The sequence below is a fragment of the Mytilus californianus genome, unplaced genomic scaffold (assembly GCF_021869535.1).
Source record: "Mytilus californianus isolate M0D057914Y unplaced genomic scaffold, xbMytCali1.0.p SCAF_9, whole genome shotgun sequence".
Classification (NCBI taxonomy): Eukaryota; Metazoa; Mollusca; class Bivalvia; order Mytilida; family Mytilidae; genus Mytilus; species Mytilus californianus.
The window spans coordinates 64,714-79,027 of record NW_026262745.1 but is presented as its reverse complement, the minus strand read 5'-3'; the positions used below and the strand labels follow the sequence as shown (position 1 = coordinate 79,027).

The following is a 14,314-nucleotide window of genomic DNA, read 5'->3' as shown; positions in this document are numbered from 1 at the left end:
GGATGTAAAAGCACGCAAAATTTTGTGGCATGCCATACTAGTAATGGAAATAGCCATGTACATTTTCATTAAAAAATCATCAAAGATATCAGGTTTATATTTGCGTTTGCCAGATGCTCTTTTTGTCAACAAAAGACTTATCAGTGACGCACAAATCAAAAGGTTAAAAGGCCGAATAATATAAGAAAATGAAGAGCATTGCGAATCCAATATTTCTTAAGGAATTACGATTGTAATGTTTCAAGCGATGCCGAAAGAATTCACACTTGACACAAAACGAATATGGAGACTGCACACAATGTCGACTAAATGGGAACTTTTTTGTATTTTTCACCAATAATCAGTTTTCCTCATCGATGGTCTCGTGTTAACTTGCTCCGCTCGACTGCGCCATATCGTAAGTTTTTATCCTGATATGCGTGTTAATTAATTCATCAACATGACGCATATACATATTCTTAAAGGTATTGTTATGTTGCTGTTAAATAATATATATAAGTGATATACCTAATATGGAAATCAGCGTAGTTGTAGTTCGGTTAACAGTTGAAATTGTTGTAACTGGCAAATTAATTCTATTATTTTGATGTACATAAGTCATGGTAGTACTCCGGCCTAAATTTATATTTTAAGAAGGAGTATGAGCTTTTGATATTTTGCTCCTTGGTTGGAACAAGGACTCAATAACTGTAAAATTAATTATTTTATGCAGAATGTATATATATATATATAAGTCTAAATTGAAAACAATGTTCAAACCTATGATTACGTTGGATAAAAACCGCAATTTTTATACGTGTGCATGCAAAACAAATTTCTTGTTAGAGGGGTCTAAATACAGCACAAACAACATTTTCCAAAAGACCAAAAAAGTGAAAAAGTATATTTTAACAAAACGCATTTGACTAACAGGTCGAACAACAAATGTTCTTAAACCCTGCCGACTGCCATTGGCGATTGCCAAATAAACGGATCACCAGGTGTAATAAATGGATCTTATTTATAAATTAATACCAAACAGAAAACAATTAACTTGCGGCAAAGATGGTATACCGCAAACAAAAGGTGCAAAGATTTTTGAACACCATATCCGGATTTCGACAATTAATGTCTCTTCAGTGATGTTAGGAATCGAAAGGGTATTTGGAAGGCCATATAATTTACCTCAATTTAGGATAGACTCTTGAATTTTGAGGAGTCAAAATAGGATGAACGGATCATATAAACCCGAAGGCAAATATAATACAAGCCCAAACGAAAAAATATAAACAAGTCTAAATTGAAAACAACGTTCAAACCTATGATTACGTTGGATAAAAACCGCAATTTTTATACGTGTGCATGCAAAACAAATTTCTTGTTAGAGGGGTCTAAATACAGCACAAACAACATTTTCCAAAAGACCAAAAAAGTATATTTTAACAAAACGCATTTGACTAACAGGTCGAACAACAGATGTTCTTAAACCCTGCCGACTGCCATTGGCGATATAGTTTTGATGGCTTACATAATAAACATTTTGTGTATATACCTGCAAAAGTTACTGGATGTCTTATAATTTACATGTATTTTTGTATGACAATGGTAAGGAAATAATATTTAACAACAAAGGAAAGAGAGGCGAAAGATAACAAAGTGAAATTCAAACTCACAAGTCGAAAATAAATTGACAACGAGATGGCAAAAAAAAAAGAAACAGACCAAGAGACAAACAGCAGTACACAAAACACAACATAGATAACTAAAGACTGAACAGGATGTAAAAATTCAATTGAATATATTTACACGTCAAAGCATTTCACTGTTATAATATAAACTTATTTGAGGAACCAAATAACTGATCAATAAACATTGTAGTAAATGAAACGACTGCTTAATACTTTTAAGAAATTAGAAAACATGTCCATATCCATTTTAAATGTTGACACTAAAACTGGTGCGTTCATGATAAAATCAAGACTTCTTTTTTTTGTAGCGTTATCTCACAACGTTACTTTGTATGTTTATCTAATGGTGTATCAGCGTAGATAACCTTCATTCTGGAATTAACTAGTATTCAATAAACTAAGCTTTGAAAATGATTTGTTGATATTCTTGTATAACATTTCTTTCCTACTATTTTAAAAGTGGAATTTTCCTCATGCCATGATAACCAGAAAAGCTGGACCCGCCATTGCTGCAGGTTGTACTGTAGTATTAAAGCCGGCAGAAGATACACCATACTCTGCATTAGCTCTATGTGAGGTAAATATATAATGTTACAAGATTTGAAAAATATCAACTGATTCATTAATGGCAGTATGCTTACCACAATTTCTATGTTGATGACGCAATCATTCTGTATATACATTGAACAAACTCACCAAGGTTTTGTTTGAAAAGTTTTTTTTCAATGTTTTACATTACAACAATATAGCATTAGGCATATAACAGGTTCTCTAATAGCGTAAAAATTACAATTTTTTAAAATTTATATTTCCACAAAAGAAAAAATCAAACTTCCACAAGAATTGAAATTATTACCAAGTCATTTTAAGCAGCCAACCCCTCAGCCGTGGTCAGACTGCATGTGTTTATAGTGTTATTTCATGATTACTATCTTTTTGGGTTGCTCCCTAAGTTTCGTCATTTCATAAATGCCCCTATTTTGTTTTTTTTTTTAAATTGAAATCCTATGTTGATTACACAATCAATAGAATAATTCTTAATTCTTAATTCTAAGAGTCAAATAGAAAAAATAGGATCAATCATTCAGAATAATTTTGATCTGTTTCTTATAAGAAAAGATCTGTCTTCACTTAATCATAAATTGCCTTAGTACTTATGGTTTTCTGGTGTAAAAAAATAGATACTTTCTTTTTTAAACATTTTGTTTGGATATTAGTTGGCAGAGAAAGCAGGATTACCGTCTGGTGTGTTGAATGTTGTTACATGTAGCAGAGAGAATTCAGCTGATGTTGGCAAAACACTGTGTAAAAGTCCCACAGTCAAGCAGATATCGTTTACTGGATCAACTGCCGTAGGAAAGGTAAGCAAGTTATATTTCCTTATTTAAAATCATACTTTCAGGTAGACGTCATTTTCTACTGCCGTAGGAATTCGAAGGTATGTACGAAATGTAGGAAAAACCTATTTTTATTCCGACTGTCATACAGTTTTACTTTTTTTATTTTTCAAATTGGATTGAAACGTCTGCTAATTTGCATGTTGGTACATAAACTGAAGATTTGTTTAACAAACCAGACCTATGACTTCCAGATAAACAGAAGCTTTTTGATAATATGATGAACGTTCATCAGCCTACGATGATACATGATTGCATACCATTTGGTTAACCTTTTTTACCTTGAACTTTGTCATTGCCATGTTTGAATGACTATGACATAGTCTTTGATATTTGGCATGACTTATCACCTTGAACTTTGTCCTCATTGGCATGTATTAAAATGACTATGGCAAGGATCTTTGATATTTGGCATGCGGCTGCTTCCATTTAAGATGATGTGTTACGTACATGTACAATTTTAAAATACACATATGATCTTAGATCTCTGGCGTTAAGGTGAATTTAATTTTATTTTGTGACATGATCGTGTCCAGGGCCATATTTCTTGGCCACGTATTTTTTAGTCTCCCAAACGAAGTTTGGGAAGACTTATTGTTTTTGCTCAGTTCTTATTATTATTATTATTATTCTTCCTCTTCCTCTTCCTCTTCCTCTTCCGCCGCTTTTAAATTTGAACTTGTCCGCACCCGTTCTCCAAAACCGCTTGTCAGATTAACTTAGGGTTTCACAATATGTTAGACTAACATGTCTAGTGGTGCAATCAGTGTTTTGTTTGTGCAATGGGGTTTATAAAGGGGTACTTTGAGGGGCAAAAAGAAAAGAGGGTTTTACTATAGAACCCTATGGGATTTTATTTTTTAAAATTTTCAAATGATTATAAATTGAAAACCGTTTGTGATAGACACAATCTTTTTAATTGAAAATGTTCTAAATGACAAAACCCATTAAATGAAATACAGGGTTAGTCCCCAGGGGTCATCCCCACCCCCTGCCATTTAAGAAAGTTCTAATACCTTGTAAGTGGTCAAGATCCCCACCCCTTAACCATATATATTATGGTTTGTCATGCTAAGATGGTTTGAATGATATACAGGGTTAGTCCCCAGGGGTCATCCTGACCCCCTGCCATTTGAGAAAGTTCTAATATCTTGTAAATGGTCGAGATCCCCACCCCTAAACCATATATATTCTGGTTTGTCATGCTAAGATGGTTTGAATGATATACAGGGTTAGACCCCAGGGGGTCATCCCGACCCCCTGTGGTTTGAGAAAGTTCTAATATCTTGTAAATGGTTGAGATCCCCACCCCTAAACCATATATATTCTGGTTTGTCATGATAAAGCACATGAAATGAAATACAGGGTTAGTCCCCAGGGATCACCCCCACCCCGTGCCATTTAAGAAAGTTCTAATATCTTGTAAGTGGTCAAGATCCCCACCCCTAAACCATATATATTCTGGTTTGTCATGCTAAGATGGTTTGAATGATATACAGGGTTAGTCCCCAGGGGTCATCCTGATCCCCTGCCATTTGAGAAAGTTCTAATATCTTATAAATGGTCGAGATCCCCACCCCTAAACCATATATATTATGGTTTGTCATGATAAAGCAAATCAAATGAAATACAGGGTTAGTCCCCAGGGGTCACCCCCACCCTATGCCATTTAAGAAAGTTATAATATCTTGTAAGTGGTCAAGATCCCCACCCCTAAACCATATATATTCTGGTTTGTCATGCTGAGATGGTTTGAATGATATACAGGGTTAGTCCCCAGGGGTCATCCCGACCCCTGCCATTTGAGAAAGTTCTAATATCTTGTAAATGGTCGAGATCCCCACCCCTAAACCATATATATTCTGGTTTGTCATGATAAAGCACATGAAATGAAATACAGGGTTAGTCCCCAGGGGTCACCCCACCCCATGCCATTAAAGAAAGTTCTAATATCTTGTAAGTGGTCAAGATCCCCACCCCTAAACCATATATATTCTGGTTTGTCATGCTAAGATGGTTTGAATGATATACAGGGTTAGTCCCCAGGGGTCATCCCGACCCCCTGCCATTTGAGAAAGTTCTAATATCTTGTAAATGGTCGAGATCCCCACCCCTAAACCATACATATTCTGGTTTGTCATGCCAAGATGATATGAATGATATACAGGGTTAGTCCTTAGGCATCACTTATGCATATAACTTTACTGGACCAAACCAATTTTCACTGGACTTTGCCCAATGTCAGGCGACCCTGGGAATTACGAATTATGGGAGCTTCGTTTGGGAGACTTCGTAACAGCATCCTGTTACAATCATTTCTTGTTTTTTATTGAATTTGTGGTTGTTTTGTAATAATTGGTATGAGGATACAGCACAGTTGAAACTTTGTCACATACCATCATGACCTTGCGTTTTTATTATTATAATTATTAATAAGTATTACAATAATAGTATAAGTCCATTTCTTTGGGTAAATGCAAAATACACCTTCAATAATTTTGTTTTTATAATACAGCAAAATTGTATATAAAGAATGTATTGAAAATAAAAACTTAAAGTTATTATCTTATTTTGTAGATTTTACTTGAACAATCAGCTTCTACTGTAAAGAGGGTTTCATTAGAAAACGGCGGTAATGCACCGTTTATAGTTTTTGAAACTGCAGATATTGACAAAGCTGTGACTGGAGTTATGGGGAGTAAGTTCAGGAATACCGGCCAGGTAAGTCCTATCATTTGTCATCAATGGTAAAACACAAATTTTAAATTTCAGAGGTAGTTGTATTAATTTTAGTTCGACATGATCAGCAGTGACAAATTGTAGAATTGACAGCGTTCAAAAAAACTCACCATTGAAACAATACACCTTCTGTTCTTGAACTTTACCCTATACATTTTCTAACCTGATATTTTACATTCAAAATTATATGATTAATTCACTAACTATCTTTATTAAAATGAAAATAATGAGGCAACACTTACGTATGACAAAATTTGCAATTTTCTTGGTTTTATGGTAATTTCTATTTGGGGTACTGATTACCAAGCAAAGTGCATAGTATGGTGTACTTCATTTTTTTTTTTTACATTTGTGAACATAGTATATATTGAATCATAATTAATTATCCACGAAAAGAAAGAAAAACGAAAGAGATTGTTTGAATAGTGAACATGTAAATTGTCTTCAAACTTTTGATGGAAAGTTCATTTTAGGCATGCATATGTGCAAATAGAATTATGGTACAAGATTCCATTTACGAGACATTCCTAGAAGCTTTATCAAAAAGGATGGAACAAGAATTACATATCGGGGATGGTTTCAATCCAAAGTCTACACAAGGACCTCTAATCAACAATCGAGCAGTTGAAAAGGTAAAAATAACACTAGTTTTAAATTGAAATTTACATCTTTCAATTCTTCCTTTTGTCCATACGTCTAAAGATTTTATAATGATGTGACGTAATCCAATTATCTGAATGCTGGTTTCTTGATTGAGCAAAAGCAAGAAGGATAGTGAGACCAGTTCAACAATGATGGTGATCTGCGAACATTTAAAAATCAATGAAACAGTTGTCAACCCTCCCACCTCGATAAAAAAAAATAGAAAGAAAAGAAGAGATATACAGGTCATTTTACATTTCTCTCTGTAAGAATATGACTGAACGGATGAATAGGTGAATGTTTTTATTCTTTATCTTTTCTTTTACGACTATTTTCGTGCGATTACAAAAAAATTGTTTTAGATAATACGTAGGTTACCAGTTTCTCTTGCTCTAGCAGTTGTATCATTTGATTTTATTATTTTCATTTTATGCACAAATATGTGCCATTTATTGTATTTTGTTTGATAGATTAAATGTTGTGTGAATATATATGGTAAAATGTAAAAGAGGGCATACATTTGAAGTCATAACACAAACTCACAATACCAAAGTCAAAAACCTGAATGTTGAAGAACAGCGCTTGTATTGCTGTTCCTTCTCTCAAATTCAAAATGAGGTCTAAACACGAAGCAAAAGATCACACCTCTTTACCTCTTTTAAGTTCAAGATGTTACTTAGTTCCTTTCGGTTGCTCCCAAATTTTGTCAAAACAACTGTCTCACAAGTCGGAGGTTTAGCTAGCTATAAAACCAGGTTTAAACCACCATTTTCTTCGGAAAATGCCTGAACCAAGTCAGGAATATGACACTTGTTTTTCACTCGTTCTGTTGGTTGATAATGTTTGATATCGTCAGTCTTTATGGACTTCCCCTTTTTTTTAATGAACTTTGGAGTTTGGTATTTTTGTTATACTTTTTTGGAACAAGTTTGAGTGAAATTCTTTGCTATATGGCGTTAATGTTTATGCTACCCATAAATTGAAACATATAGGTTCAGGCTAAGGAGAAGGTCCGGTAAGACCCCTTTTTGGCCCCAAACTACAGCGTTTTAACTAGAACTGGCAATAATCTCAATTATATCCTTGCAAAATACACAGAGAGTACAAACATTTAGGCAAATCATGGGCATATGAAGATACTTGTTAGATAACTTACAAGTAAATAATGTTGAAAAAGGGCAAAATATTCGGATGGAATCCATAGCATTTTTCGATTAACATTCAGACCGATATAGCAAAACGTGAAGTAAAAAACATAAGACAAGCTTCTCCAATAACTTCTCGGGCCACAATGCAGCACAAAAAACAGTCTGTTAATTTAATAGAAAAGAAGGAATGTGGTGAATATATTTCTTAAACGATATCCCTACACACATTTAACAAAATGTGAATCTGTAATACTTTCTCTGGAACATGTAGTCTTGATTATATTGTTTGAAGATTGAGGCTTTGGTTCAAGATGCAAAATCAAATGGCGCCAAGATATTATTGGGCGGACAAAGGAAAGAGGGTAACTTCTATGAACCTACACTTATCCGTGATGTTACAACTGATATGAAATGTTATAAAGAGGAACAGTTCGGCCCACTGGCTGCTGTTATAAGGTATGTTGTACACTGATTTAAACAAGTTAAAATATGGGTCAATTTTGGTGAGAATACCTTGCAATCTGTTATGAATATAAGAAAGATAAACTATTTCTTTAATTTATATAATAATTCATGATCCATATTGAAGTAACAAAAATAAGCAGTTTGTATTAGGAATTGAACAAACAGATGCAGCATCAATGACACAGCTTTGACAAAAGAAATAATATACATATATACATGCATGAACAATTTGAACAAGGGTGTTTGAATTTTCTATAAATAAATGTTGACCTTTTTCATAATTCTAATTTAATAAGCTACATGCATGTTCTAAATTGATAATTCCAGATTTAAAACAGAAGAAGAGGCAATACACTTGGCAAACAACACATCGTCAGGACTAGCGGGTAAATTAAACGGACATACTTACGGGCAATTATAATCCGAATTTTTTATAATTAAATCCTTTTTCATGACAAAAACCTTAGGTTAATTTCATACATCCATAGTTAAGAATTGATTTAGTACATGATGAAAATTTTGTAACCATATAATTCATGTATATTACATATATTGTCTACAGCATTTTTTAATATGATTTAATTAGACACATATGTATATACACCATAAAATTTTTAGTGTTTCCTAGGTTATAAAAATTACAGTTAAACATAAAACATCAAATTCATCTGTACAGTATTCTTATCAATGGACTAACACTCGTAATGAATGTAAAGGAATTTGAGATGAATATTTCATTGATATAGTTAATCACAATAATGATTTAATTTCAACTGATTGACTTTTTAAATACCAACATACAGAAATACATTCTAACTAAGGTTCATATTTCAAATTTTATCAGTTAACTTACTAAGTTGATGAACATACTGAATTAGTTATAAAAACCCCATCTTCGCAAGCCAAGGGTTACGATCCAGTCCACTCCTCTCTACCCTTGGCGGATTAAGGTAGAATTTCGGATCCACGAGGTAATGATTTCCATTGGACGCAGTTGTAACTGGCTGCATCCAATCAAAAAACGCCTATAAGATGATCACGTGTAAATGTAGAAAATGTAAATAAACAATTACCACGTGTTGATTGTGCAACAAGTATTTATCCCCAAAAACATAGGACGATATTTAGTGACAATTTTAAAGTTCAAAATCAACTAATTGAAGTTACTGGGTATGTTTCTCGAGCAAATGTTGGAATGTCAACGCATATTTTCGGTTCCTGCTTCACAAAATTTGTAAACACTAGACACGACCATTTTACACCTCCATACTGGAGAGAGTTCAAGTGCTGCCATTGGTCAAGAATGATGCAGTCGGAATGGACGTGACTTTTATCCAACGGCAGATGGCGCAGCATTGTTATCACAAATGTTGGCTTTATCTGCCAAGGGTGGAGAGGAGGAGACTGGATTGTAACCCTTGGCTAGCGAAGATGTAAAAACCCGTATTATACCCATTTTCTTGTGCACTATGCATTGTTTTTGGAATACGCATCATCAGTTACGTTTAAACCCAGGTTTTGAGCGCCAAAAATGAAAACATAGATATTTGAACCTGTTTATTGTTTCTTATTTTACAATATAATAATTTTTTAACAAGTGTGTGCAATATTTCATTATTTAGTTATACTGACGTTATTTATCATCTTAATCACGTGTTATGGTGTTCTTTTCATTTGTCTTTGTGTATTTTAACCTTTACTGTTTAGTCCATTTTTGGTATATACTTTTGGTGTGGCTAGATATTTATACATCCCGCCATTGTGTTATTGTGCTATGGTCATTTTTATACGACCGCAAAAATTAAAAATTTTTTGGTCGTATATTGGTATGACGTTGGCGTTGTCGTCGTCGTCGTCGTCGTCGTCGTCGTCTGGCGTCGTCCGGCGTCGTCCGAAGACACATTGGTTTTCGCACTCTAACTTTAGTTTAAGTGAATGGATCTCCATGAAATTTTACCATAAGGTTCTATACCACGAAAGGAAGGTTGGGATTGATTTTGGTGGTTATGGTACCAACAGTTAAGGAATTAGGGGCCAAAAAGGGGCCAAAAATAAGCATTTTTGTAACTTCCAGACAATAACTTGTGTGTAAGTGTATGGATCTCTCTGACATTGTACCACAAGGTTCCATATCACAAAGGGAAGGCTGTTATTGATTTTGGGGGTAATTGCCTCAAAATTTTAGGAATTAGGGGCCACAAAAGGGGCAAAAAACAAGCATTTTTCTAGTTTCATGACAATAACTTGTGTGTAAGTGTTTGGATATTTCTGAAATTGTACTACAAGGTTCCATTTCACAAAGGGAAAGCTGGAATTGAGTTTGGGGGTAATTGCCCGAAACGTTTAGGAATTGGGGGCCAAAAAGGGGCCAAAAATAAGCATTTTTCTAGTTTCTAGACAATAACTTGTGTTCAAGTTTATGGATCTCTCTGAAATTGTACTGCAAGGTACCATACCACAAAGGGAAGGCTGGGATTGAGTTTGGGGGTGATGAATCATTAGGGGGTTCAAAAAATTTGAGGGGGGTGGGATTTTTTTTTTTTTTTTTTTTTTTTCTTTTTTTCCTTTTTTTTTCTTTTAAAATTTTCCATTTTAAGTTGGTTATTTCTGATTTATATTTAAAAGCAAATAATAATGATATGATAGGAGATACACACCAAACAGAATGTGTAAATTATTATATAATAAGTATTGTGCAATAGCAAGAAATTTTCAATTGCACAGTATTGCACAATAGCAAGAAATCTTCAATTGCACAGTATTGCACAATAGCAAGAAATCTCCAATTGCATAGTATTGCGCAATAGCAAGAAATATCCAATAGCACAATATTGCGCAATAGCAAGAAATTGTCAATTGTACAGTATTGCGCAATAGCAAGAAATATTCAATTGCACAGTATTGTGCAAAAGAAGATACTTCGTATAAATTGCTTATTTCTTGATCAATTTCAATAGGGTTTTATTCTTGAATTCTTGGGGTTCTTTAATATGCTGAATCTAACCGTGTATTAAGTTTTTGGATATTGGGCCCCGTTTTTAAATTGGTCCACATTGAGGTCCAAAGGGTCCAAAATTTAACTTTGTTTGATTTCATCAGAAATTGAATATATGGGGTTCTTTGATATGCCGAATCTAACCGTGTATTTAGATTCTTAATTTTTGGTTCCGTTTTCAAATTGGTCTACATTAAGGTCCAAAGGGTCCAAAATTAAACTTTGTTTGATTTTAACAAAAATTGAATTCTTAGGGTTCTTTGATATGCTGAATCTAAACATGTATTTAGATTTTTGATTATGGGCCCAGTTTTCAAGTTGGTCCAAATCGGGGTCCAAAATTAAACTTTGTTTGATTTCAACAAAAATTGGATATATGGGGTTCTTTGATATGCTGAATCTAACCATGTATTTAGATTTTTGATTATGGGCCCAGTTTTCAAGTTGGTTCAAATCAGGGTCCAAAATTAAACTTTGTTTGATTTCAACAAAAATTGAATATATGGGGTTCTTTGATATGCTGAATCTAACCATGTATTTAGATTTTGATTTTTGGGCCCCGTTATCAACTTTGTCCACATTGAGGTCAAAAGGGTCCAAAATTAAACTTTGTTTGATTTCAACAAAAATTGAATATATGGAGTTCTTTGATATGCTGAATCTAACCATGTATTTAGATTTTTGATTATGGGCCCAGTTTTCAAGTTGGTCCAAATCGGGGTCCAAAATTAAACTTTGTTTGATTTCAACAAAAATTGAATATATGGGGTTCTTTGATATGCTGAATCTAACCATGTATTTAGATTTTTGATTATGGGCCAAGTTTTCAAGTTGGTCCAAATCGGGGTCCAAAATTAAACTTTGTTTGATTTCAACAAAAATTGAATATATGGGGTTCTTTGATATGCTGAATCTAACCATGTATTTAGATTTTTGATTTTTGGGCCCCGTTATCAACTTTGTCCACATTGAGGTCAAAAGGGTCCAAAATTAAACTTTGTTTGATTTCAACAAAAATTGAATATATGGGGTTCTTTGATATGCTGAATCTAACCATGTATTTAGATTTTTGATTATGGGCCCAGTTTTCAAGTTGGTCCAAATCGGGGTCCAAAATTAAACTTTGTTTGATTTCAACAAAAATTGAATATATGGGGTTCTTTGATATGCTGAATCTAACCATGTATTTAGATTTTTGATTATGGGCCCAGTTTTCAAGTTGGTCCAAATCGGGGTCCAAAATTAAACTTTGTTTGATTTCAACAGAAATTGAATTATTGGGGTTCTTTGATATGCCGAATCTAACCGTGTATTTAGATTCTTAATTTTTGGTTCTGTTTTCAAATTGGTCTACATTAAGGTCCAAAGGGTCCAAAATTAAACTTTGTTTGATTTTAACAAAAATTGAATTCTGAGGGTTCTTTGATATGCTGAATCTAAACATGTATTTAGATTTTTGATTATGGGCCCAGTTTTCAAGTTGGTCCAAATCGGGGTCCAAAATTAAACTTTGTTTGATTTCAACAAAAATTGAATATATGGGGTTCTTTGATATGCTGAATCTAACCATGTATTTAGATTTTTGATTTGTGGGCCCTGTTATCAACTTTGTCCACATTGAGGTCAAAAGGGTCCAAAATTAAACTTTGTTTGATTTCATCAAAAATTGAATTCTTGGGGGTTCTTTAATATGCTGAATCTAACCATGTATTTAGATTTTGGATATTGGACCATAATAGGTGAATGTCCAATTTAAAATTTTTAAGTTCTTAGACCACATTCATTCTGTGTCAGAAACCTATGCTGTGTCAAATATTTAATCACAATCCAAATTCAGAGCTGTATCAAGCTTGAATGTTGTGTCCATACTTTCCCCAACTGTTCAGGGTTCAACCTCTGCGGTCGTATCAAGCTGCGCCCTGCGGAGCATTTTATTGTATCCTTGTCTTTCACTCTTGCTTATGTACTTTGTCTATAGAGTGTCTATATGCCATTTTGTTTTTCTTTGTTTAAATAGTTATTTGTTTTATAGTGATTAAGATTATAACACTATGTTGACTGCTGTACCTCAATTTTTTTAATTTTATCTATAATGTCAGTGTGTTTTGCTCACACATTGTTGTCAATATAATGGAATGCTATATGACTCTCATACAAGTGAGAGGTTAAATAGCTATAACACCAGGTTTAATCCACCATATTCTACATAAGGAAATGCCTGTACCAAATCAGGAATATAACAGTTGTTTTCCATTCGTTTGATGTGCTTGAGCTTTTGATTTTGCCACTTGATTAGGGACTTTGCGTTATGAATTTTCCTTGGAGTTCGGTATTTTTGTTATTTTACTTTTTTTTTCTAGCACTTTGCGCGTGTTCAAAGAAAAAATACTATTCATTTTATCATTTAAACCCTAATAGAATCAACTGCAGTGGAGGACGGTCACACAAACATACGAAAATGAAAAGTGGTAGTTTTTTTTTCGGGTTTTAACACTTACGTCGGTTATTAACTTGTTTATTTACCCTTAAAAAGTGCACTCTGTTACTTTTTTTTTTCTAGGTTACGTGTTTACAGAAAATATAAGCCAAATGTGGCGGATAGCTGAGAAACTTGAATTTGGTATTGTTGGTGTGAATGAAGGATTACCCGCAATGCCAGAAGCTATCTTCGGTGGTTGGAAGGAATCAGGGTTGGGACGCGAAGGAGGAAAATATGGCATGGAAGACTACTTAGAAATTAAATATGTGTGCATGGGGGGACTAGAATAATACTATGCTGGGATATTAGTGATGGAGTGTATGTAAGAGAGTCATGCATCAAAAAAGAAAACTGTATAACCAGATTGGTAACATTAAACAGAAAAGAAACAAGTTTTATCTAATTACAAACGGTAACATGTGTAGTCTACAGGGTGCCATGTAAACATCGAATTGATAAATTATGTGAAACTATTGTTATTAAAATACTGAATAGAATTGTCTTAAATCTTTGTCTGTTTATTCAATATATAAAATCCATTCATATATACTTCTGTCTCAAATATCAAATGATATCTGTCATATGTAATTTGGCTTGTTCCTTTGCATTCTGCACATAAATGCTATACGCGTATTTTAAATCCATCAATTTTTATTATACATATACTTACATGATTAAAGATATCGTAAGTACCAGTTACTACCAATTAATAGCTTCAACTTGTATGAATAGTCGTTGTTGTGATGCTAAATTTGTGACTCTCTGCTATTTCTGATATGCAG

The 14,314-nt window shown here is 33.6% G+C and overlaps 1 protein-coding gene across 6 annotated transcripts in view; it reads left to right on the top strand.

Moving 5' to 3' along the window:
* Positions 1-14,060, top strand: part of LOC127716722 (glutarate-semialdehyde dehydrogenase-like) — a 30,798-nt gene extending 16,738 nt beyond the window's left edge. For all 6 annotated transcript variants that reach the window (XM_052222969.1, XM_052222966.1, XM_052222968.1 and 3 more), the window contains 7 exons: positions 2,128-2,244; positions 2,885-3,028; positions 5,642-5,785; positions 6,277-6,435; positions 7,886-8,049; positions 8,386-8,444; positions 13,614-14,060. In XM_052222969.1, the coding sequence (XP_052078929.1) occupies positions 2,128-2,244; positions 2,885-3,028; positions 5,642-5,785; positions 6,277-6,435; positions 7,886-8,049; positions 8,386-8,444; positions 13,614-13,822 (996 nt within the window). In that variant the 3' untranslated portion in view covers positions 13,823-14,060. The remainder of the gene's footprint in view (positions 1-2,127; positions 2,245-2,884; positions 3,029-5,641; positions 5,786-6,276; positions 6,436-7,885; positions 8,050-8,385; positions 8,445-13,613) is intronic.
* Positions 14,061-14,314: the final 254 nt, after the last annotated feature.